This window comes from Misgurnus anguillicaudatus, chromosome 19 (genome assembly GCF_027580225.2).
Source record: "Misgurnus anguillicaudatus chromosome 19, ASM2758022v2, whole genome shotgun sequence".
In the NCBI taxonomy this organism is placed as follows: domain Eukaryota; kingdom Metazoa; phylum Chordata; class Actinopteri; order Cypriniformes; family Cobitidae; genus Misgurnus; species Misgurnus anguillicaudatus.
Genome location: NC_073355.2, coordinates 41,029,946 through 41,057,194, shown reverse-complemented (window position 1 = coordinate 41,057,194; position 27,249 = coordinate 41,029,946). Strand labels below are relative to the sequence as shown.

At 39.0% G+C, this 27,249-nt stretch overlaps 1 protein-coding gene across 1 annotated transcript; it reads left to right on the top strand.

Moving 5' to 3' along the window:
- Positions 1–327: 327 nt before the first annotated feature.
- Positions 328–27,249, top strand: LOC141350852 (guanylate-binding protein 4-like). The gene is made up of 5 exons (XM_073856688.1): positions 328–559; positions 24,070–24,097; positions 24,612–24,857; positions 24,946–25,023; positions 27,101–27,249. Exons 2-5 carry the CDS (start codon positions 24,085–24,087, stop codon positions 27,247–27,249), a joined length of 486 nt encoding a protein of 161 aa, XP_073712789.1. The 5' UTR covers positions 328–559; positions 24,070–24,084.

The following is a 27,249-nucleotide window of genomic DNA, read 5'->3' as shown; positions in this document are numbered from 1 at the left end:
AAAAAATAAAACTACTACTACTATAGGCTATATATATCATAATATATATAGCAAAATAATTACGTATTATAGGTATTAGAACTAGATATATGCTAATTTACTCTAATGATCTACTGGACTAGGCTATGTATAATTTGCCCTAATAATCTACTAAACTAAGTATAATATAATATATAATACAGGCTATGATATATAATGATAACTATCCTACAAACTCACTACAACCTCGCCACTACTCGCTACTACAACCAACACTTCAACATCAATGCAAACGTACTGTAAAACCGACAAGAGGCGTGAGTTTCGAACCATTTTTTATCCGGAGGGGATACTCAGAATGAAGCAATGACGTATTCAACAGAAACCGAGGCCTCGTTTGTCATGGTCACGTGATTTTCACAGAAACGATACAAGCCTCGAATCAGGGCTTCACCTGTAACGCACCATTTTTGCTCGACACAACTCCGGAGCTTCGCTTCAGATGTCACATCACTATCTGAAAGTGGAGTACAGCGCATCCTAAATCTCGGGTAAAGTTAGCAGCATCTCAAACTTTAAGGTAAATTATTTGCATTAAAACGAGCATATTAACATGCATTAGAGTATATTTAAGGTTTTCTTCCCTTCTCTATTAAAAAACAGGTTCGCTTCCTTTCCTTTTTCGCACTCGATCTTCACCGTCGTTTTAACTTTCAGGTTGTAACACAGTCTCACCCCATGTCGTCAATATTTGACGACACTTGACCATTCGTCAATATGTGACGCGGAGGGTATACCTTTCGCGTCATTTTTTGACGAACTGGGGACTTCAATACTATTACGTCCGTTGCATTCTCTTCTCCTATTTTCTTACCATTTTCGCGTCGGTTTAGGGTTAGATTACGCAAAATTAAACAGTGTACGCGAAATTAAACAGTGTACGCGAAATTAAACAGTTGTCACCTGGCGTTGGGGTTAGAAACAGTTGTCACCTGGCGTTGGGGTTAGAGTTAGGTTTGGGTAGGGATGTCATTATGTAAATCTAACCCTAAACCGACGCGAAAATGGTAAGAAAATAGGAGAAGAGAATGCAACGGACGTAATAGTATTGAAGTCCCCAGTTCGTCAAAAAATGACACGAAAGGTATACCCTCCGCGTCACATATTGACGAATGGTCAAGTGTCGTCAAATATTGACGACATGGGGTGAGGTTGCAGTTTCCTCCAGTGGGTTCAAGTTCGGTATATTCTATATACGTAAATCTTAAAAACGTATTGATCTAAGCATGGCCGGTTTTTGCCAGCTTATAGGGGAGAGCAGGGGCGAAAGTAAAATTTTTCAGAAAAACTTCATTTTTATAGATATAGCCTAGACAGAGATATATTTTCTGCTGTAGTCAATAACTCACAAGTGTGGTTTATCAATATCAGGTGTAATTTTAAACAAATGTAAAACGACTTCTGTATAATTTCACTTTGAACATAAGTAGTGAATTGTTACTTTTGACCCTGACAGCAGTGATGAAAGTAACACATATATGGGTCAAAAGTAACACAACAGAAAAAGAAAGATTTTTGTGTTACACTGGTTTGTATAAAATATACATGACAATGAACTCGTATATGTAACTGCAAACATTTTTTGTAATTTATTTTTGTAAAATATAATAAAATTACATTTTTATTTTAAATTTCAGTTTTATCAAATGTTTCAAAAGCAACCAACAGTACAAACTTAAATTGTTGAAAATAAAATATTTTTTCAACAATATGAACACTATTTAATTGAAATGAAATCAAATTAGAATAATATAAATTTTCAACAGTATTAGCAGTTTCTTATGGTTTTAAACAACTTTCTGGACCTACATGTGGAAAACAGTGAGTAAATAACGCGATATTTGTCAGCCCTGTCAAGGGTTGTGTGCTAAAAATGCTTTCATAGTTTGGGATGCAAATGTTATCAGGGCAGGGCTTGGAGGAAATCTCTTTGTTGCTTTCGTCCCACGTTACTTTCGCCCCCACTCTCCCCTATTCTATCTGTCTTATCTAAATCTATCTGTCTTATGTCTTCTCTATATATCTCATCTGAAGAGGTCTTTTCCAAAACGCTATAAATCCATTTCAATAGTTTTCAGAAAAAGTACATTTTTATCTAGACCCACACATTTTGTAAATATTCTGTTAAAATGTTGTTGTTTTTTGCTCAGTCTGAACATATTGAATAATAATTATTAAATCAAACAACGATATTGTTGATTATAATTGAAAGTTAATTTTATTTTATTTTCAAAACGCTATGGGCTCTATCTTACACCCGGCGCAATGCAGCGCAATGCGCGACGCAAGTGTCTTTCGGTAGTTTCCACCCTAATTTTCACGTTTAGCGCCGCGTTGTTTAAATAGCAAATGCATTTGCGCCCCCTTTGCGCCCATGGGCGTTCTGGTCTGAAAAACGAGGTGTGTTCAGGCGCATTGTTGGCGCGTTGCTATTTTGAGGTAACTAAAATAGACTACGCAATTGACCAACAAAAACCTGGTCTAAAGTCAATGGCGCAATGTGTTTTATGTTATTTAAAGAGCGCATTAGTAATATGCGCCTATAAACGGGAGGACAACGCGGGTTTGCTTATCACAAAGTACATAAATGCGCAGCAGCACAAAAATGCTTTTAAATATGAAAGATTAAAGGATTGAATTTAAGAGATTATTATTGAGTCTCTTGGGCATATTTATAAATGAGGACTGATTATGAGACGTTAGAAGGTGCAAAGAGCTGCTTTACCTGCAGCCTGATAAGTAAATAAATGCTTTGCTTTAAACAAATGCGTCTGTTTTTAAATGTTTTTTTTTTTTTAATGCTACCTCACGGATTTATTGTATGATGACTCTGTAACTGTGGATATGGCGAGATGAGAAACATTTGTAAGTAATGCTTAAAAAACTCTTTGCTAAAAAAAACGCTGTCCAAAGTGCTGAAACGTGAGAGCCGTTTGTAATTTCTTTATCTCCTGTTTGTTACAAATAAAGTATTTTTAGAGTACAAACCTTATCTTACATACTTGTAAATTATGTTTTGATGATATTGGATAGCTATACATTTAAAGCAATTACAAGCCTGCTTTTTACTTCCATGACTAAAAGATAACGGGTTTTAAAGGTTTTAATAAAAAAATAACAATTTCAATACAAGTGAAAAACAACACAATTATTTAACATTAATCTTAAACTGGGGATCTTCTTCCTCCGCTTAGTTTTTCAGTTTACAAAGTTCGTCATCTAAATAGGGATTAGACATAGCGCCAGCGCAACTTGCTTTTAAAGGGAATGAGAGCTGAGACTCTCATTGGTTTACTGCACGTTACGCCCAAAATAATCCCATTACAATAGGACCAACCCTTTTCGACCATGCGCTCGGCGCAAAAACGATTTTTCCCGTCGTTAAATTAGCAAAAGTGGATTCGGACACGCCCATTTAGACGTTGCGCTGTGCGCTTTAGACAATGCGCTTAGATCGTTAAAATAGGGCCCTATGAATCCATCATTTTTTTCCATAAATTGATGGTTTGTCTTTAAAAAACAAATAAGTAAATTATTCAGATAGTGATATACATTGGAGCCGGTATGAAATAAACAGAATTACACATAACTAACTTGCTATTACTCCCTCCACCATTTCAGTTTTCTCCTTAGCAGGGCGTTATAGGAACCTCTTTTGCTTAACATATTTCACATCTCTCTCTCTCTCTCTCTCTCTCTCTCTCTCCACACAGTTTTTATTAACCTCAAAGACATTAGTAGTTCTACACACGCAGGCACGCACAGCTCGCCTCGACCTGCTCTCAATGACATAACATGTAACAACACGCTCGTATTGTTCCAATCAAAAAAGCACAGCTTTGAAGATATCCCTGCATTGTTCATTAGCCACATTTTGTACTTTTGCACTACACACAATCTACCATAGCTCCTTATCCGAAATTAGGACAAAAAAGTTGAGTAACCAATACGTGACAGCGACACAAACAGAAAGCGTGACATGCTCACGCTCAAACGCGGCAAAGCGTGACATTGTCGCGCTGGTCCATGCGTGAAATAGTCACGCAGTTTCGTGATACTGGGTTGCCTTATCATAGTCAATGTATCAAACGCCAGTAGGCTATCGAACTAATCAGGGCTGCATTCCCCGAAACATTCTTAGCTCAGATTTTCTTTGATTATTAATTAACATTAATTAATATTATTCTGATTTTAATTATGATTATTGATGTTAATTCGACTTTGCATCAAAGTTTTTTTAGAGTGCCGGGCTTGTAACCTGAGCATTGCTGCCGGTTCGAGGCTCACGAACGGTGGGTTGAGACTGTGGTGCCCTTGAGCAAGGCACCTTAACCCTAATTGCTCCCCAGGCCCTGCAGGGATAGCTGCCCACTGTGTGTTCACTATTCACTGGATGGGTTAAATGCAGAGGTCACATTCCATGTATGGGTTACCAAACATTGGCAAATACTTCACTTACTGCTTGTATCTAAGGTCAACAAAGCAATCATAATATATATTTATTTATTATATAATATATACTTTTATATTTTATATTTGAGGTAGACAGACAGGCTCCAGAAATAAGTCATTTAAGCTTTATCCGCATTGTAACCACACTGCTTGCGCATCCAGTTTCCAAGCACAAACGCGTGAATTAATGAACAACAACAGTTTGTTTTTAGATATTTTAAGTGTAATGCACAGCCAAGCCAAGTGACTTGCATGACCCATTTTGTTCCCCTGTGCAATGCACTTATTGGGAACCCCTTTTATAAATTATCATTTCAAGTGAAGGCATAGCGCATGCATTGGAGCAATTTATACATAATACGTTTGGAAATAAAGTTGCGGGGTTTGCACGGGTTTGATATAAAATACAGAAGGTTGAGTTTAGTTGTTTTCAATTTGAAATATTTTAACCAGATATTCCTAATGAATTGAACTTGAACTATTTCTAAAATGTTTCTTTAATAAAGAACACCGCCATCTCATAACGCCTATACACCTATTACATGAAGTGAATAATTGATTGTCGAGCAATCAATATCAACCTATTCAGCACCTCCACCATGGACAGCACCCGCTAAGGTCGAACTGTCACGACCGGGAACATGAAATCAGGAAGCAGGACACAATTGCAGAGTTCGGGATAAATAAATAACATTTAATGATGACAAGAAACAAAACACGAGGAGTAAAACAACGAACAGGTAATTCAAACAGAAACAGACAGAGAAGTAATGACAATGATCCAACAGTGATCAAACAGAAGACAGGGGTATATATACAGACAGACTAAATGACACACAGGTGTGATGAGACAGGTAATAAATCAATGTCTGTCCAGGTGATGATAATCAGAACAGAGGCAAGACATGACACGGATTAACCGTGACATTACCCCCCACTTAAGAAGTGGCTCCCAGACACTCAAACATAAACAAACAAAAGTCTGGAAGGGAGGACCTGGGGGAGGGACGAAGGGCTTGGAGGCCAAGGTGGAGCCAGCGGAAGCCGGGGCGAAGCCGGCAGGGCATGGAGCCGGAATGAAGCCAGCAGGGCAGAAAGCCGGGGCGAACCCGGCAGTGCAAGGAGCCTGGGTGAAACCGGCAGGGCAGGAAGCCGAGACGAAGCCGGAAAGCCCGGAGCGACCATCTCGGGAACCGAGGCAGATGACTCGACCCTCCTGGGAATCGACAGGGATCCGATCCCCCTGGAAGTCACCTCCCACCATCTCGGGGAAACGGGCTCGTACACGGTGGCGATCACCCCAGGGAAATAATCGGGCGTGGCGTCCGCTCTGAGCCCCGAATCGAGCACGGCGGTGGACCTCCCAGGAATCGGCGTAGATGACTCGACCAGCAGGGCAACCGACTCAAACGCTTCGACCCTCACAGGATCATGCTCACGTGTAGCGACAACCATCCCGAGGAAAGAATTGGGCGTGGTGACAGCCAATTTGAGCCAAGCCTGGAGTTCCGAGCATTCTGTCTCGGTTAGCTCCAAGGAACATCGGGGCTTTGAAGCTTGCGGGGCCCGATGTCCAGTACTCCCCCTCAAAAAAAATATATGGGGAAGCACTTCTCTGCGAATTCGCTGTGTCCTTTGATGGCTGGATCATTCTGTCACAGTGGGTACAGGAATCAGGATGCATGTGTGAAGTTCAGATGAATAAATAATATTTATTAACAAACAGAATGAGAAACAAAACACGAGGAGTAAAACAACGAACAGGTAATTCAAACAGGAACAGACAGAGAAGTAATGACAATGATCCAGCAGTGAGCAAACAGAAGACAGGGGTATATACAGACAGACTAAATGACAAACAGGTGTGATGAGGCAGGTAATTAATCAATGAATGTCCCGGTGACAACAATCAGAACAGAGGCAAGACATGACATGTATTAACCGTGACACGAACTAAAGAAGGTTTACCTTAAGCAACATCCTAAGGTATAGTTCGGAGAACACACGTAGGAGATGTATACCTGCAGTTGGGGTGTACCTTTTGAGTCTTCGTGGCGCGCTGTGAGACAACGTTGTCGGAGAACGCAGTACTTTTTATGTTACATTAGCAGGCTACTTCACAGGGAAAAAAACTTTATCGCGAAGGACAAACCTACAAAACGGTATTAAACGAGCCAATTCTGAAGCAAAAGTTGTACTTACCAAACACTTTGATGAAGATCGCCTTGCAAACGGGTACCTTCTCCGGATGATTAACATGACAATTATCCGCATGTATTAACGCGCCACCCGAGTGACGAACCTTCTTTTTTTGTTGTTGTTTTTTGTTATTTGCTTTGTCCAGTAGGTGTTTTCTACCTCAGGTCGCCATTAAAATTGCCATCAAAAGTGTTTACAGACACCGTTTAAAGCAGGCCCGGATTGGCCATAGGGAGAACCGGGAGGATTCCCGGTGGCCTGGTCAGTTTTTTTTTGGCCACGAGGGCCAGTGTTGTCATGCCACCGGGATGAAGGTTGCTGCCCCACTTTGTATCAAGACACGCTCAAGTCTATAGACGCGCGGCCGGCAAGCGCACTCAAATAGACGCGTCTGAAACAAAACTCATGTTCACAAGTAAGCGCTTTGAAAAGCAGAAGAAAGCGGCACGTTCTACGTATTCCATGCGCTTTAGATGTTAATGAACCCTAATGCAAGAATTTTTCCAATAAGTGGTTGGGACTCGGGACACAATCAACTTGTGCATAAAGCAGTGGGGACATCTCTCGCCTGCAAACACACGAATGGGGCTGCTGTGAGTGCTTGCAGCCTACAGCCTCTAAAAGGAAAAGGATTTACAATTCATATTTATTTCATAGTCATTATTATTTCCTTTATTTAGCCAGGAAAATCACATTGACATATTTCTATCTCTTCTTCCAGTGAGACCTGGTCAAGACGACGGAACATTAGTTTCATACAAAAAGAATACAATAAGACAACACACAATTTACAACAATCACAAAATGAATTATCTAAAACAAGAATGCAAATCAATTAAAAGAATTGCAAGTATCCATTAAAACATTTTGTAAAAGACGTTTAAAAGTGCTTAGAGTTGGAAGTGCATTTAAATTAAGAACATTCTGCAATTCATTCCAAGCCCGAGGAGCATAGGAAGAGAAAGCACTTTTGCCGAATTCAGACAATACCCTTGGGCCTTTTAAGCAAATATAAGAACCAGGGCCCGTTTCCCCGATAACGTTCACTCTTAGCGCGCTAAGAAGACTCGGAAAGGTATATCTTACCAAAGTTGTTTGTGTTCCTAAGTGTGTTCCCCGAAGTGTTGCCTCTAAGTTCGACGTAACAATGTCGCTGTCCCAAGTGAAGGTGCTGAATTATTTGCGATCGATCTCTCAGGGATCGATTTTCCACTTCACGTGAAGGTGCATTACGGCGTTAAGAAAGACAACACGTTCTATACAAACGGAACATTACTCAAATTATTCCAGTAACATTTATTTTAACATAGTTTAGTTATCTGTAATTAATTAAATTATCAAATTGTCAGTAATACGGGTAGACGAACCGGCTATCCCTCACTAATCATACATTAAAAATCATCAATACAAAACAACCTATCTACAATAAACAGAGAGAGTCAGATAGGGAATATGGTCTGAGAAGATCCAGCAGCTCCATAATGGGTTGTCTTGGGAGGCAATTTTTGTAATTTGGCCACGTCAGGCAAATTGTAAAAAGGTTTAAAGTGTTGCCGAATGAAAAAAATCGGCATGGACTAAACGGTTACGGGGTTATCGCTGTTGTGTGGAAGTCTGTTCCCCCTGTGTTTCCCTTTAGTGTAGTGTTTTTATCGCGTTTTTATCACATTATTCTTTATATACATTGAAAGTTTTAATGGCTACTGAGATGTGTGTGCATTAATGTAATGTATCTTGATTGTTTTTGATTGTATTTGTAAGTCAATTATTTTTACAGTATGAATCATATTATATGTATAATATATATTTATTATATATGGAAACATAACAGTTTTAAAACAAACAGTAGAGAGAGAAAAAAGGAAAAAGACAGGCTATGGGCCCTATTTTAACGATCTGAAACACAAGTCCGAAGCGCAAAGCGCAAGTGACTTTGTGGGCGGATCTTGGGCGCTGTTGCTATTTTCCCGGCGGGAGAAATAAGTCTTGCGCCGGGCGCAAATCAATAAGGGGTTGGTCTGAAGTAGGTTCATTATTCATAGGTGTGGTTTGGGCGTAACGTTAAATAAACCAATCAGAACGCTATCCAACATTCCCTTTAAACGCAAGGGCGCAAGTTCCATGGCGGGTTGCTATTATTATGACGGATTTGACAGGCGCACGCCAGGAGCGGTTCACAGCCGAGGAGACCGACGTTCTTCTAAGAGCAGTCAAAGACAGGGAAGTTGTTTTGTATGAGGATAGGAGAAACCCACCCAAATCAGCGTCGGTTAAACAGGCGTGAGAGGAAATAGCCACAAGTGTCTCATCAGCTGCGCCAAGCGCTACAATGATGTCAAGAGACGGGGGGATCCCAAGCTTGCCAGCATAAATCGGGCACGCCGGGCACACAGGAGGACATCGCTGCGTCCACCTTCGCTGAAAGGGTTTGGGGGCTTTGAAATCGGACACAAGAAACGCAAGCAAGGTCCAACCCCAAAGTACACTTACAAATCAAGTTCACATACATAAAGGTTTCTTATGAAAACATTTTAATTATTATTTAGATAAAATAAACGTAATACAGCCACACAACAAACATATGAAAATATTTTATCGTTATTTGCATGATAATTGTTTAACGCTGCCACACAAAATAAATAAAAACTATCACCACAATGCTCACCACAATGATTTCCCTTATCTCATGTATTAATATTTTTTATTGTAACAATTTGATTTAATGATTTCCCTTATCTTATATTTTTTATTGTAACAATTTATGATTTGCAAAAATAACTGTTGCATCTGTGTAGATTAGATAAGAAATGCGCGTTGTGCACGCTATACATTATGGTCAAGCATGCGCCCTTAAAATAGCATAATGAACCACGCGCAACGCGCCACTGACTTTAGACTAGTTTTTTTTTTTTTGGTTAGTAGCGCAATTGTTTTTTGAAACTGAAAAATAGCATAAGAGATGGTTTGCGCCGGAACACGCCTCCTTTTTTGCGCTGAACCGCCCAGGGAGCGCAAGTTCATTCCCTAGTTTGCCGACGTGCGTCTGTGGAGGGAAAAACCCGCTGTGCGCCAGTGCAAAATACGAAATGATACATGCGTCACTGACAAAGTCAATTGCGCTGGGTGCAAGATAGGGCCCTTTATGTTAAAAGACATAAAACTGTCAAATATGAAATATTTAATAATTTGTATAATAGAATACATGATAGTATTTCTTTTTAGTATAACCAAATTCAAATCTTTAATCTTTCTAAATAAATTATAAATGTAAACGCTATAAACATAGAGGGAACAGACTTCGATGGGGAACAAACACCGGCGCCGTCTTTGATTCATTAGGTCTGATACCAAATAAAGTCAACTTCATAAATAGCCCTGTATCCATTGCAAATATATTTTATTTTTAAGTCTTAAAATGTCCATAACATAAAATCATTGTCAGCATACCATAGATTGACTTGTACTGCGCTGCGCTGATTTCTATAGCGTTTTGCCTTCAAACAACGCTAAGAGAGAGATTACGAATGGTCCAGACCAACCTTACGAAAGTGTGACTTACAGAAGATATACTTAGCATACGAACGTTTTGGGAATCGTGCCATAGAGTTAAAAGAGAGGTTAAAGGAATAGGTTAAGAACTACTTAGCGATAAGAACGTTTTGTGGAACCAGGCCCTGATCTAGTAACATGATTATTTGTATAATAAATAAAAGGTTTGATATATAGGAGGGTTATTTGCCTAAAACAGCTTTTGCGATGTCATAGATGTTATAGATGTAACAATGAATCCTGTGGGCTGCATCGGATTTATAGTTCACCCAAAAATGAAAATTCTGTCATAATTTACTCACTCTGATGTGGTTACAAACCTGTATAAATGTCTTTGTTCTGGTAAACATGAATGAAAATATTTTGAGGAATGTTTGTAACCAAACCATTCATGAGCCCCATTCACTTCCATAGTATTTTTTTTCCCTAGAAGTGAATGGGGCTCGTGCTTGGTTTGGTTATTAACATTCCTCAAAATATCTTGCTTCGTGTTTATCAGAACAAATACATTTATACAGGTTTGTAACAAAATGAGGGAGAGTTAATGCTGACAGAATTGTCATTTTTGGGGTAACTGTCCCTTTAACACCGCAAGTTATGGTGGTTTAATACAGAATATAAACATGTAGGCTATTTTATAATTTTCCTTATACGAGTCATGCACAGTCCTGTTTGATAACCCGCATCCGCGCGATTAAAATAACACTTGACCCATTATCCGACATCAGCATCAATTTATTTCATACCCGCCCGTTTTACATAAAGACTGCGACCGGCTGCACCGCAAATCGTGAAGTAAGTAGAAACCTTTAAAGATCTTCATGCAGAACATTGACAGAAATAAGCACAGGACAATGACTGGACAAATATATTAACATTTAATGTGAAACTTTGTGAGGGTCGGCAGAGATTGACAGCTGAGCGGTCAGCAGTGTTTGAACACTCATAAGCGCTGCGCTTATATTTACACCTTTTAAATTGATGATATGATTGCAGTGATTCCAAAGGGATGTCCAAAAAAACTCAAGTAGAATGTTAAATGTTTAAAGTTTAATGTATTTTTCTCGCTGCCCTGCGTAAACCCGCGCCGGTGATGGCATGAAATGCGTGATGAGATTGCATAAAAAAGTTTTTTGTGCTGCATCGGATTTGGAGCGGGTCACACAATAAATAAACTCATAGGCTAGGCTACTTTTGAATTCGTTTTGTTAATTTGCTAATATTTAAGTTAAACACATTTCATGTAGGCTTATTTATTTTATTATTTTTTCACAAAAGAAAGATGTAATCATCACGTTCTATTCATTTTAATGCCTTTTGCGCATAAACTAAACCCTTGGGGGAATTATTTATAAATGAATCAACAACGCAAATCAAGGAATGAACTTATTTCTCTATTTAAGACAGTCTGGCAGGGCGGTGATAGCGATACAGCAAACACCGAAAAGTTTATAGGATTAGATTTGGAAGTAAGATTATGAAGAAAACAGCGGTCCTGACTCCTGGCTTTTTTCTATACATTTGGCGCACGGAACGCGACATTGCTGTTGGGTTACGTTCAAATAATTTTCTTCAAAAGAATTATGCTTTGGCTCTGACTCGATTGTAAGAGGCTCATTACCTAATTCCGTCTTCGGGTTCGGACCTGATGTGACGGGAGGTTGATGTCAGAGCATTGGTTGTGATCTTCGGACGGATCAGGCAACTTAACATTCTTAACGAAAAAGTTGTCAATCGTTCTTTTCCTCTTCTCTTATCATCAGCGTCTCTCTCTCTCTCTCTCTCTCTCTCTCTCTCTCTCTCTCTCTCTCTCTCTCTCTGACTGGAGCGCACACGCATTTTTAAACGTACACACACGTAGATCTGGACCATGGCTTTTTCCCTCGAACTCCTGGGTTGCACCAGTGCGACCTGATATTTTTTTAAGTCGCACCATTGAGAAATTAGGTCGCATGTGCGACCAAATTGGTCGCACTCTAGAGCCCTGCTTAAATAAAATACACTTTTTAAGTACACTTAGTAAATGTACTATTTTCGTGCACTCATTTTGTGACCTATATACCACATTTGTTTTTGGTACTTCTTAAAATTAAGTTAAGAACATCTAAGTGTTATTTTGAGACATAATTTATTTCAATAAAAATCTAGTTGGTACTGGTATTCTTACTTTTTCAGGTAAACTGAAGTACTGCTCAAGTAGAACTTTACTTTTAATAATTTGTAGCATAACTTTACATAACTTACAAATGTACTTGCTAGTATTTAAGTGTTTTAAGTACATTATGCATACTTGATTTTTACCTGGGATCTAAAATATTCTGTCTTAACCTTTTTACACTTTGGGTACACACTCTCTGTTTTGGGGGATGGACTGGGACTGCTGGATTATTTATTACTTTTTCATGCAACAATGTTTATTTTTGTAATCATTTTAATAAGCAATATTATATAACAAAAAACGTTACAAGATTTTAAACAAGAACGTGTTTAGTGCTCTTATTGTTTTCAGCATGACTTTGTTAAAGGTTAACTTCTAAATTAAATTAAATAACAGAATTCTTAATGCTTATGTTTTGTTGAGATTAGCTTTACCGTTTTACGCTACGTGTTTTAACGTATTTGGCATATTTTATTTAAACCCAATTCTTCTACATCTTTGTACCAGAGTTATTTTCTGTTTTTCGATAGTGTTGTTGATACTGTTGATACTCTTACAGACACAATTATGATGATTATTGCTTTTATCTTACCGAATGTAGTATCAGCAATAACCTGCTCGCGCTGAATTATGCGTCTCGATAACTTTCAGTTTCCATGTTGCCAGATATTAGTACGAAAGACAAGCAAAAATAATTGGCCTTAAAAAACAAAGTTCGTCCAAACCTTGTATTTCAGAAATAAATCAGAGAAATCTCTAATACTAACCTACAACAAACAATCACTTTATAGATAATGTCAAAGTGTCACATTAATTGCTAAAACACTACGTCTAAAGAGGATCTGGCAACAATGGGATGCAAATTCTGTACCTGCGCCATCACAGCTTAAACCAATCTTAGTCGTTTTACACTAAACTATACAGTAAACTGTCCAAACTTAATTATATATGCGGATTCTTTTTGAAAAACTAATTAGTCCTTCAGAGAACTTAACATTTTATTTTTTTATATGAAAAAATTACCGAGGTCCGGACCTCTGTGACCTCATAGCTGGCTACGGCCATGTGTGCAAGTACTTGGCTGTGCATTACACTTAAAGTATATAAAAACAAACTGCTGTTGTTCATTAGTTCACGCGTTTATTGTGCTTGGACACTGTATGCACAAGCAGCGCGTAAACAATGCGGATAAAGCTTAATGGACGCATTTCTGGAGCCTGTCTGTCTAAATATAACACATCAAATATTATATAATAGCCTATAAATATATAGTATGATTGCTTTAGATTTTAGCTTTGATTAGTTTTAATGTGGAAATTTTGTTGAGACTATACAAGCAGTAATCAAGTGCACATGGCCGGGTTTCCCCAAAAGCATCGTACAGAAAGGCTAAGTAGATCGTAAAAACGGTCGTACGAATCAAGCTTCGTAACTTAAGTTGCACTTGAAAATCATCGTAGATCTACGAGCGACTCGTAAGTAGCACTTAAAACCCAGCTGCGAGCGATCGTTTCACGTGCATCTTTGGGAAACGCACGTAAATGAACAACGAATGTTCGTTTAGTAGCTCATAGAAAGCGCTCTTAAGTGCTAAGTTCAATCGTTATCGGGAAACCCAGCCCAGTTTATTTTGAATGTTTATAAAGAATATGGCATGCAGTTGCCTCAAAGTTATAAAACATTAAAAAACTTTGATGCAAAGTCTAATTAACATTAATAATCATAATTATTTTTTGTAATTTTACCTGATTTATTTATGCAGCTAAAATACTAGTCGTTAGACTAAGATTTAACGGATATGAAATGCACAAATGAAATAGTAGGATTCGCTGTATAGCTGCCAGTTTCACCAACTCCATCACCCAAAATATATTTTTTAAATAGTTTCTTAATCCTGTAGCATTTAATAGTTCGCAGTTGATGTCCCTTTGGAAAACATAATTAAAAAGCTAACAACCATCAATGTAATGATGTCTAATTATGTAAATGTTTTATTCTTTAAATATAAAAATATTTGCCTAATTAAACACGGAGTGTATTGCATTTTTTTTTACAAATATTTAGTTATATAGACTGCAATGTAAGTTTTTATGAAAGTGATGGCCCCTAGTGGAGTCATGTGGGATAAGGTATAGCTAAGAGTGCTCCAGACCAGACTTTAGCCGTTTCTCAATATGCGTTCTCGTCTGTACTTGCGTTCTTGTGGACTTGTGAAACGTCATCAGTCGCGGCCCAAGTACTGTTCCAATTCAAAGTTCGCATCAAGCCCAAGTTCACATAAAATCCCCGGATGTGTTCTTGATCCGTCCATTTTATCGGGGATGCATCAGAGGAGACTTGTGTGCACTTATGACAGCGAAGTTTCCCAGAATGCATTTCGCGTCAGGAGTTCGTTCTTCCGAGTCTGAACTTGCAAGTTCGAACTACGAAGGACACAAGTCCGAGTTTGGTGTACTTGGTATTGAGAAACGGCTTTGGTCTGGATGTAAATGTTGAACACCCTCTTCTGTGCTTCAAGTTGCACTGGTAAAAGATCATGATCAATATCATTCATAAACACAAACAGGTAAAATGAAACTGCTAGTGTTGGAAAACTGAAAAAGTGCAGGAAAACATTTCTCTCTTAATTTGTACTGTTCCTTCAAGTCTATAAAATGAGTGCTCCAGACCAACCTTCCGAACGAACGACTTACAGAAGTGATACGTAACTAAGAACTTTTCGGAAAACACGTATTAGCGATAAGGTACAGCTTAAGGTACAACTTAAGAACGACGTAGCGTTAAGGTAGTGTCGGAGAACGCAAAAGTTTATTGAAAAAAAAGTTTCAAAAATATGTTCCATTATGTTTCCTTTTTTTTTTTAACAAAATGTAGAGCTACCTTAGCCTACGTTATTTGGCAATAGACACAATTTAAGTACTTAAAAAAATAACATACAGATTTTTCCATTTGTTTCCAATGCATAGGCTACTTGATAAATCTTGCTTGTGTATTGTATATCAGGGGTTTCCAAACTTTATCAACCCAACAGGTAATCTCAAGACCCACCATTTTTAGAAATATAAATATAGGGGAAAACACAAACACATTTGTTTCCTTTACTTTTTGAATAAGTTTACTTGAGTATTAAAGGCGGATTCCACGATGTTTGAAAAACGCTTTGGAAAAGGAGACGGGCCGACTACCAAAACACACCTATAGCCAATCAGCAGTAAGGAGCGTGTCTACTAACCGACATCCTTGCGGAGTTGCGTATGTGTGGGGCGAGTCTATCAACAGAAGGTCCAGGTTCTATTGGGGTAGGGGCGTGTTTGTTTAGGTGATTTCAAATATCAACATTGGCTTTCAAACATCGTGCATTCCGCCTTTAAAATGTCTTATTGTAGGGCTGCATGATTATGGCAAAAATTATAATTGTTTATGCTACTGCATTTGCACTGAATAGGAAATGATATATTTGAAAAATACAATGAATTGCAAGGCTGCAGAGAACAGTGCACTACTGCAGACTTATACTACTGAGGGTGTAATGATATTATTTTAATAGTCACGCATGAACTAAAGTGGGCCGGTCTAAGGCAAAAAAAAAACTTCAGGGCTGAAAATGAGCCCCACTCCAACCCTGGTTTAAAGCACTCATTTTGAGGAATGAATCACACAAACAAACATCTGTTCAGAGCGCTGCCATTGGATTGTGTAGAACGCTCACCGAATTCTGATTGGTCGAGAGGATAAATCGCGTTTAGGCCAAAAATAGGCTCTGGCGCTTATCCCGTTTTGGAAAAGAACAAAATCTTGTACCTACACTTTAACAAGGAAATGTAGTGATTTGGCATGAAACGTTTATGGAGCAGTAAAAAGGTTAAAGGTGCCATTTGTAATAATTGAGGTAAAAGATTTTAAAAAATCAAATCAAAAGAATGAGATGAAATAAGGGCAAAGATGTAATTAAAAAAATGACAAGGTATAGTGCTGCAGAGATGATATTCTGAATTTCTAGCTACAGCCTGACAGGTGTCGTAATACCAGTTTTGACCATGGGAGGCGGTATGCGGGCCACGTACATAACCGCCAGCCAAACTGCAATACACGAATAAGTCGCATGTGTGGGAGTACAGCCCTTTACTACCGCTGTGTCCGAAAACTAAGGCAGCTGACTTGTTGACTTAAGAGGCATGAAGGCAGCTCAGAGAAATGCAATTCAGACAGCCATGGATTCGGACATGCCTTGATGCCTTCCAGCCTTGCAATAGGGTTTTCGGACGCATTTCAGTTCAGGGAAGAGAGCGGAAGAATGACTGAAGCAAGAGACATTTACCACTACCATAACCATTCGCTGCAGGGAAAACGCGCTCGGAATCACAAATAAAATCTGATAAATAAAGGAACCGAACCAGAGTAAATACTGGCACTGCTTTTCATCGCTGGAGACAACTAATGGACATGAAAGAAATGAGGTTCGACTCCGAAATAACAACATTTCTTTTCGATTGGTATGTAAGATGCTGTTAGTATTTCGCTAGAAGTTCACTTCTAATAGGCCTTGGGATTAGCTATGCTCAGCTTGTACATGAACTACGGCTTTGTGCAGTAAATGTGGCTCCATCTAAAAGCAGCTGATGGCGATTCACTTTTAATCAAGAAACCGGCTTCACTGACGAGAAGCGCAATGACTATCGCATGCAACTTATCGCGCATCCTTAGCTGTTAGCGTTTAATAGTTAGCTCTACCCACGGATCCGATCCGGTTTTCACCCGTTATCTACCAAGCTGATGCTAAAATGTAACATTAGCTAAGAAGCTTGAAATGTCTTCGATGAAAATTAACACCAAATGGATGCACGAAACGTAGCGGAAAACATTGCAATTTTAATGAGACCCGAATGTTTTTTTTTTTTTGGTGTGACTAATGATAACTTACTTAGTTGCTAATGTAAATTAAACTTGATATATGCTGCTAAATTAGCAGCTGCTAAATTAAAATAGACCAACTCGCTTTCTGGAGGTATACTGCCCCCATCTGTTTGGAGCGTGGAGTATGAATTGATTTTTTTTTTGGCTGACATTTTAAATGGTCCCTTTAATTACACAGCCAAATGAAACGACAAACTCATTTTAAATGGGGTTATCTTATCTTATCTTATCTTATCTTATCTTATCTTATCTTATCTTATCTTATCTTATCTTATCTTATCTTATCTTATCTTATCTTATCTTATCTTATCTTATCTTTCTATATCTATCTATCTATCGGGATGGCTACTGCGAAACTGACGTTTTGAGATCCCGAAGCGTAGATGTTTCGAAACACTGCTCCGAAATGTGATTCGGAACACCCATGTCACGTGATGAAGTGATTCGAAACACCAAAGTCATGTGACTATAGATTAGATTAGATTCTTTATTGTTCCCAGAGGGATAATTGTTTTCACACAGTCAGGTTGTACAGGACAGCATACATTACAACTAATACACCCTTATACAGCAGATGACAAATAAACCCTTATTCCCACTTATACAACAGATAACAAATAAACCCTCTTCCCACACATGACAGATAACAAATAACCCATCCTCACATCTATAGTACAGAAAAACATATGGTTAACATAGACATCTAGACAAGAATAAACATGGCATGGGCTATATACAGGGCCCTATTTTAACGATCTAAGCGCATTGTCTAAAGCGCACAGCGCAACGTCTAAATGGGCGTGTCCGAATCCACTTTTGCTAATTTAACGACGGGAAAAATGGTTTGTGCGCCGAGCGCATGGTCGAAAGGGGTTGGTCCTATTGTAATGGGAGTATTTTGGGCGTAATGTGCAGTAAACCAATGAGAGTCTCAGCTCTCATCCCCTTTAAAAGCAAGTTGCGCTGGCGCTATGTCTAATCCCTAGATGACGAACTTTGTAAAATGAAAAACTAAGCGGAGGAAGAAGATCCCCAGTTTAAGATTAATGTTAAATAATTGTGTTGTTTTTCACGTGTATTGAAATTGTTATTTTTTTTATTAAAACCTTTAAAACCCGTTTTCTTTTAGTCATGGAAGTAAAAAAGCAGGCTTGTAATTGCTTTAAATGTATGGCTATGCAATATCATCAAAAAATAATTTACAAGTATGTAAGATAAGGTTTGTACTCTAAAAATACTTTATTTGTAACAAACAGGAGAAAAATAATTTACAAACGGCTCTCTTCACGTTTCAGCACTTTGGACAGCGTTTTTTTAGCAAAGAGTTTTTTTAAGCAATACTTAAAAATGTTTCTCATCTCACCATATCCGCAGGTACAGATTCATTAAATACAATAAATCCGTGAGGTAGCATTAAAAAAAACATTTAAAAATACATGCATTTGTTTAAAGCAAAGCATTTATTACTTACCAGGCTGCAGGTAAAGCAGCTCTTTGCGCTTTCTAACGTCTCATAATTAGTCCTCATTTATGTCCTTCAATGCTTTAATCTTTCATATTTAAAAGCATTTTTGTGCTGCTGCGCATTCATGTACTTTGTGATAAGCAAACCCGCGTTGTCCTCCCGTTTATAGGCGCATATTACTAATGCGCTCTTTAAATAACATAAAACATATTGCGCCATTGACTTTAGACCAGGTTTTTGTTGGTCAATGGCGTAGTCTATTTTAGTTGCCTCAAAATAGCAACGCGCCAACAATGCGCCTGAACACACCTCGTTTTCAGACCAGAACGCCCATGGGCGCAAAAGGGGGCGCAAATGCATTTGCTATTTAAACATTGCGGCGCTAAACGTGAAAATTAGGGTGGAAACTAGTGAAAGACACTTACGTCGCGCATTGCACTGCATTGCGCCAGGTGTAAGATAGAGCCCACAGTGATACCAGTGAAATCTACATATTCTTATTTAGTGCTATGATAGCTGTAGGGACAAAACTTTTTTTGAAATGGGCCTTTTTCCAGTTCAGTACCTTATATCTGCGGCCAGATGGGAGTAAAGTGAAGAATTGGTTAAGGGGTGGTCCGGGCTGCTAACTATGACACGTGCCAGGCGTGTCATAGCTAGATCATTTATTTCTGACAGGCAAGGGGTGGGGAGGTTGATTATCTTGGATGCTGTGTGTGAGATTTTGAGGAGTCTGTTTCTACTGGTGACAGTAAGCAGGGTGAAGAAACAGGGGGAACAGTACATTAGAATGGGTTGGATGATGCTTTTATAGAGTAGTAAAAGGAGATGGGGGACCACAGATAGTGATTTCAATTTGCGGATGACATAAAGCCTTTGCTGTGCAAGTTTGTGTGTGGTAATTGCATGTTCATTGAAGCTGAGTTTATTGTATATGGTGAGTCCAAGATATTTGAAACTGTTGACCCGTTCAACTGTTTTTCCTCTGATGAGTGTGCAATTGAGTGTAGGTGGTGTTTTGGATGTGTGTATGACCATTTCCTTTGTTTTGTCAGTGTTTAATTGGAGGTAGTTGTCGGTACACCAATGTGAAAACTGTGTTATTGACTGCTGGTATGCTGTGATGGAATTGTTATCACTAAGTAGGCCTACTATGGCTATGTTGTCCGCATATTTGTAGTATGTGGTGATAGGGGATGTACTGCTGCAATCATTTGTGTAGAGGTTATACAGAAATGGACTGAGAACGCAGCCCTGAGGAGCTCCAGTGTTGGTAATAATGTTTGATGATATAGCTGTACCAACTTTAACTCCCTGTGGTCTGTTGCTGAGGAAATTGTATATCCAAAGAATGTATAGTGGAATGATGTCCAGGTGTTGGAGCTTCTTGATGAGCTGGTGCCGCTGGATGGTGTTGAATGCAGAGCTGAAGTCAACGAATAGGACTGCTGCAAAGTTGTTAGGTGTTTGGAGATGGTGGAGGATGGAGTGGAGGAGGCATGCCACTGCATCTTCCGTCCCCCGTTTCAGTCTGTATGCAAACTGGTGGGGGTCCAGTTGTGATCCGACGGTTTGCAGAATAAGTTGAAGCATGATATTTTCCATGCACTTCATTATTATGGGCGTGAGTGCAACTGGACGGAAGTGGTTGGGCTCTGACGGGCGGGGTTTTTTGGGTATTGGTATAACGATTGAGGTCTTCCAGGTGGTGGGCACAGTAGCTGTTCTGCATGATTCCCAGAAAATGGAGTGAAAAACTGTATGGCGTAATAGCACTTTTGTGAGTACTTCGACTCGGCGCAGTAACACCCTCCCTCTCCCATTATGAGAGTGAGAAGGGGAGCGGACTTTTTAGGCGAGTCGAAGTACTCCCAAAAGTGTTATTACGCCATAAAATATAGTTCCTCTTTTAAATCCACTTAGAAAAGCGCTACGTTTTATTTTGTACCACCAAACTTGCTTGTATAACTACTCATCTTAAATAGGAAAAACGTTGATGTGTTTGGTCACTTCTAACTTTATCTCTGATTGGTACCATTAAATGAAAGGGGCTAAGCTAAATGCTATCGAAATGTCGCAGCGTGCTCCAGCGCTTACGTGCACGCACACAGATGATAGAGGGATGTATCAACAATTCTTAGTTAAGGTAATAACATATTTTAATATTGAAAATGAGTAGAATATTCCTTTAATTCCATTACGCTGCCTATGAAGTCTGTCCAAAAGCATTTCCTGGAGCTGCTTTCCTGCCGCCGAAGTCACTAGGCTAAAATTTAGACGAGAGTAGGCTGCAGTGAGGGGAGGAGTGAAAAAAGCTTTTAAGTCGGACACTTTACCAATCTCGCAGTCCAGTTGACCACAAACGCCAGCAGAGGCAGAGATCGTGTTCGCGTATTTTATGGCGGATAAAATAAATACAACTGCAATACCAATAAATGCATTTACATGAGGATCTTTATAAGGAGAATCAATGAAGGTGAACTGTTCATTACTGAAAATTAAATGTTGGCATGTATAAGTCTAGTGGTAATGCAAATTCTTTTCTGTTGTGTGAAATATCAACACTAGAACAAAAGTCATTAAAAATATAAGTCATAATTCAATAACAAGTTGAAAAAAATATCAAAACTACTGTAGGTAGTGGAGTTTTTAGAATTAAGAAGTCATCAGCTGACATCCCCAGGTCAATGAGCATTAAGCGGTGTCATCAGTATCTTTTCCCATCGTGTAGTTAGTCAATGCATTCAGTGGAGAGCAACTGCGCCCGATTGCAGAATCAACGAGCCTGCCTTGTGACGTATCATATCAAAGTACCTCGAGAGTGTGGGCCCAGAAAGGAGGTTAAGTTAAAACTCTGAGTATGTATTCCCTGAAATGAGGGAAACTCTGAGTTTTCGGTTTCAGAATGGGAGATATGTCAAACCTGGGACAGTGGGGTAAGTCAAGCCTGTTTCAGCAGGAGTGGTAACTTGTAGTGTCGAAAGCTGGTTTTATTCTGTAAACTCCTCTCAGTCTCCTTCACATTTTTAAATAAATAGCAGCGTTTAACTATAGAATGTCATCAGTTCATTCATTACATTCATTAATTGCGCACATTTTTATTACGTATACTGTAAAACATGTTTTAGTCTTTAAGTTATAATCAAATTGCCAATGAAACAAAAAATGTAAAATCATAAATTGTAATGACATGTAAAGCTAATTTAATATACTTAGGTGCAGAGACTGTCTAATGTTAAGTGACTAAAATGTCATGACCTTTTTATAGACGATCCTGTAAATGATGGTGTTGGATATTCATTTTTAGGGAGTTTAATTTATGTTGGGAGAGGATTATGAGGCACAGGAGGAATTTATGTCATATCCACGTACAAGTATTGGAGCAGAATAATTTTTCCTTGCATTCTTTTTTTGATATTTCAATACTCACCTAATCTCCACTACAAACGCATTGATGCACAAAGTGATTTGATTCACATTTAGTGCTAATATAAAATCTCTTTGCAATCTTTCCCTAAAAAGCTTATATATGTTCAAAATAATAGAAGTACAATGTGACTAACCAGAATAATCAAGGTTTTTAGTATATTTTTATTGCTACGTGGCAAACAAGTTACCAGTAAGTTCAGTAGATTCTCAGAAAACAAACAAGACCCAGCATTCATGATATGCACGCTCTTAAGGCTGTGCAATTGGGCAATTAGTTGAATTAGTTGAAAGGGTTGCGTTAAAAAAAATAGCAGTGTGGCATTCAATCACTGAGGTCATCAATTTTGTGAAGAAACAGGTGTGAATCAGGTGGCCCGTATTTAAGGATGAAGCCAACACTTGTTGAACATGCATTTGAAAGCTGAGGAAAATGGGTCGTTCAAGACATTGTTCAGAAGAACAGCGTACTTTGATTAAAAAGTTGATTGGAGAGGGGAAAACCTATAAAGAGGTGCAAAAAATGATAGGCTGTTCAGTTAAAATGATCTCCAATGCCTTAAAATGGAGAGCAAAACCAGAGAGACTTGGAAGAAAACGGAAGACAACCATCAAAATGGATAGAAGAATAACCAGAATGGCAAAGGCTCAGCCAATGATCACCTCCAGGATGATCAAAGACAGTCTGGAGTTACCTGTAAGTACTGTGACAGTAAGAAGACGTCTGTGTGAAGCTAATCTATTTTCAAGAATCCCCCGCAAAGTCCCTCTGTTAAAAAAGGCATGTGCAGAAGAGGTTACAATTTGCCAAAGAACACGTCAACTGGCCTAAAGAGAAATGGAGGAACATTTTGTGGACTGATGAGAGTAAAATTGGGTCCAAGGGCCACAGGCAGTTTGTGAGACGACCCCCAAACTCTGAATTCAAGCCACAGTACACAGTGAAGACAGTGAAGCATGGAGGTGCAAGCATCATGATATAGGCATGTTTCTCCTACTATGGTGTTGGGCCTATTTATCGCATACCAGGGATCATGGATCAGTTTGCATATGTTAAAATACTTGAAGAGGTCATGTTGCCCTATGCTGAAGAGGACATGCCCTTGAAATGGTTGTTTCAACGAGACAATGACCCAAAACACACTAGTAAACGGGCAAAGTCTTGGTTCCAAACCAACAAAATGAATGTTATGGAGTGGCCAGCCCAATCTCCAGAGCTTAATCCAATTGAGAACTTGTGGGGTGATATCAAAAATTTTGTTTCTGAAGCAAAGCCAAGAAATGTGAATGAATTGTGGAATGTTTTGGTGAAGAATCATGGAGTGGAATAACAGCTGAGAGGTGCCACAAGTTGGTTGACTCCATGCCACACAGATGTCAAGCAGTTTTAAAAAACTGTGGTCATACAACTAAATATTAGTTTAGTGATTCACAGGATTGCTAAATCCCAGAAAAAAAAATGTTTGTACAAAATAGTTTTGAGTTTGTACAGTCAAAGGTAGACACTGCTGTTTTTTTGAACACACCCCTTTCGGCTGGTTGCCCAGTTGCACGGCCTTGGGAGCGTGCGTGTCGTGGGTGCTGGGTCTTGTTTGTTTTCTGGGAATCTGCTGAGCCTACTGGTGGCTTGTTTGCCACGTGGCAATAAGGAGTGTACTGAGGGCCTTGGTTGTTCTGGTTGGTCACATTGTGCTGCTATTATTTTGAACAAGACTGTATATAGAGAACGTCAAATCTGCCTCACCCTTCCTAACAGTCTTGACACTGACTTTCGTTTGCAAAACACAAGCCATTAGCTTACATTCACACTACAGTGGGACCTTAAATATGCACAAGTTAAGTGTCATTTTGACTTGCTGTTTTACAGGACTAAGCAAAAAGAATGGAAGACCAGGGTAAGTTTTCAATTCACTAAAACATGCAACATACTGTTTATTTGTTATTAAATTGATATTTAATATAGTCACATCTGAAATTGAAGTGACTTTCTTATAGACGGTTTCAGCAGTAACAACATAAACAAGCGGCTGTCGTGGTCCGCACGTAACTTCCGGTAAACTCCGCTAAGAATAAATAACAACAAAGTACTTTAAACGTAGTTTATTTATATTACAAGCAAAACACAACACATAGGTTACATAGTAAACCAAATCATTTTTTATTTACTTCGCGTCATTTGTTCAATAGATCAGTTAAGAAACTAGTCAGACCATTAAAAAAACGATACCGGAAGTAAAGTTTGGATCCAGAGGTGTATCAAGTGGATCCGATGAAACCGTCTATAACAGGTTCTGTTTAAATATTATTGGATCATAATAGAAATGTGTACTAAATGTGGGAAAAAGTTTACAAAGACAGCTTGTGGAGTTTTCTATTTATTTAATTAAATGTTTGAACTTGTTTTCTCAGATTTTGTGCGGAAACACTTCTCAGCTCTTGTCGAAAGAGTAACCTCTGTGATGCCTATCGCTGATAAGCTGCTTGCAAATAACATGATTACCCAGGAGAAGCACTCTAAAATCACTGCTAGAGTTGCACACCAAGACAAAATAAGACTGCTCTTGTCTGTTGTGAATTCTGGAGATGCTGCACTAAAATTAAGCTTTTTCAAAGTACTAAAAGAGGAGGAGCCTATCCTCATTCAAGAACTTGAAGGTGAGAGTGTTGCAGTAATTAAAACAGTAATTCATTCTGAATTAGGAACTCTGTTACTGACATCTTTCCTGTTGGCTTGGGTGTCTAGGTCTGAAAAAAGACGGTACTGAAGTAGCCATCAAACGAACACAGAGCAGGAAGAGACAGAAAACAATGGAAGACCAGGGTAAGTTTTCTATTCACTAAAACATGCAACATACTGTTTATTTGTTATTAATTTGTACATCAGTGTTAATTCTGACAGCAAATTCTGATTTAGTCTTAAATGCGTGTTGCTGACGAGCAAAGTCAACTGAAATCAGCCAAAACTGGGTAACTAATGCTGCATTCCAGGCAGTTTTTTTAGCCCGTAAATGACGACTTCAAAATGGGAGTACGCGTTCCAGGCAGCCTGTAACCCGTGTTTTTCCAACCTTCTACCTGTGAAAGTGCACTGGAACGGCAGTCAAACATGTGACTTCACACCCGTGAACACGTACTAGATCAATGTACTCCCTGTTCAGAGTCGTGGTTTTGAAGTTGTGATTTATGGGTTAAAGGTTGCCTGGAACGCGGCATAAGACTGTACAACTAAATATAATGTAAACAACCTGTTGTGAAAACAAACTTTGCAGCGACTTTTTCTTTGCATAGATCAACCTACCCTCAAAGATTCTCTCTGATTGGATTTCTTCCCAACTTGTCCCCCAAAATGAGTAGTTCTGATTGGATCTCTTCTCCATTCGTCCCTCCCTAACATTTTCGTCTTATTTTTTTCGTTGACTAAAGTGTCGGTTATATTTTGATACAGTCTTCAGCTGTGTCCCAATTCAAGGGCTGCAACCTTCTAAGCATGCGACCTTAAAAGGCGAGCACTCGGTCTATAGAGACAGAGCGCAGCGCGTCATAACCTGAAAACCACGCCCACCGGGGGGAAAGCGATCCAACCGTCTCCATTGACTTTGTATTGCGAGAAGCCGCCTCCTTGTCATTTCTGGCTTATAACAAAAAACTGAATAATGCCTAAAAGCTGCTGTGTGACAATATGTACAGCTAACAAGCCAAAGAACCCAGAAATAAGTTTTTATAAGCTGTCGAGCCGTAAAACCCAGCCTTTAAGTAGAATAAAGTGGATCGCCGACTACGTTTCCCCCTATTGGACGCAGTTTTACTAATAGGAGTACTATGAAAAGTTGCCTGTTTCCATTTCTGTGTCTTTAAACGCTCGTTATTTTGAAGTTGAAAGCTTATAAAAACGTATTTGTTTTTTTTGGGTTGTTAGATGTACACCTTGTCACACAGCAGCTTTTAGGTATTAATCTGTTTTTAAGTTTAATCTGTAAATAAGTTTTTATAAGCTGTCCCCAAAAAACGAGTGTTTAAAGACACAGAAATGGATACAGGCAACTTTTCATAGTAATACTATTAGTAGAACTGCGTCCACTAGGGGGAAACATAGTCGGTGATCCACTTTATTCTCCTTAAAGACTGGGTTTTACGGCTCGACAGCTTATAAAAACTTATTTCTGGGTTCTTTGGCTTGTTAGCTGTACATATTGTCACACAGCTTTTAGGCATTATTCAGTTTTTTGTTATAAGCCAGAAATGACAAGGAGGCGGCTTCTCGCAATACAAAGTCAATGGAGACGGTTGGATCGCTTTCCCCCCCGGTGGACATGGTTTTCAAATTTGCATAACTGCGCTCTGTCTCTATTAAGGTGACTGCCTCAGAAGTCTGCGACGAGAACTGAAATGAGATGGTCTAACCTTCAGAGGATCCATAATTTGCGTCACCTGCTGTACGCGCCCACCACGCCTGTCAGCAGGACACAGCAGAGACGTTTTTCACCTAATAAAATAAATGTGAAATCAGAACAATTTTAATTTATTTTAGAAAATTTGACACCTTGATGTATATTTAACTATTTAACATTATATCAAATTAATCAACCTTAGAAATATACGCTGTTAGGAACGACACAACTCTGGAATCCCTGTGCAGAGGGTTTTTAATGATGTATAACACAGTGTTGTCAGTGGGTATGTATAATAGAAAAACACTCAATGTCCTCATGTAATGTATGTATGTATGTTATGCAAAATAACTCAAAGTCCGTGTGTAAAAGGTGCGATGAACTGGAAAACACTGGAGAGGGAAACACAGCGAAGTCCTCTCGTAGATCTCAAACGTGGGAAACCCAGCGGGGCTGTAAGACATCCACGTTACACCATAGACACTTCGATGTAATCCTGACGGGGCACAGAGAGAGCTTCCTGGCGGGGCACAGAGAGTGAGAGGCGGTCAGAGACTTCAGCAGAGTCCGTGCTGGACAGCGCACAGAGGCAGTCCGAGTATACGCAGAATTACGCGCCCGAGAGCGCACTGCGACAGGACAGCGCAAGGTGTAGATAG

What these genes read in the sequence shown, in the direction of transcription:
- LOC141350852 (XM_073856688.1), top strand. An exon ending in CCTCATTCAAGAACTTGAAG is followed by an intron (nt 24,858 to 24,945) that starts GTGAGAGTGTTG and finishes TTGGGTGTCTAG; the next exon opens with GTCTGAAAAAAGACGGTACT. An exon ending in GAAAACAATGGAAGACCAGG is followed by an intron (nt 25,024 to 27,100) that starts GTAAGTTTTCTA and finishes GACGGGGCACAG; the next exon opens with AGAGAGCTTCCTGGCGGGGC.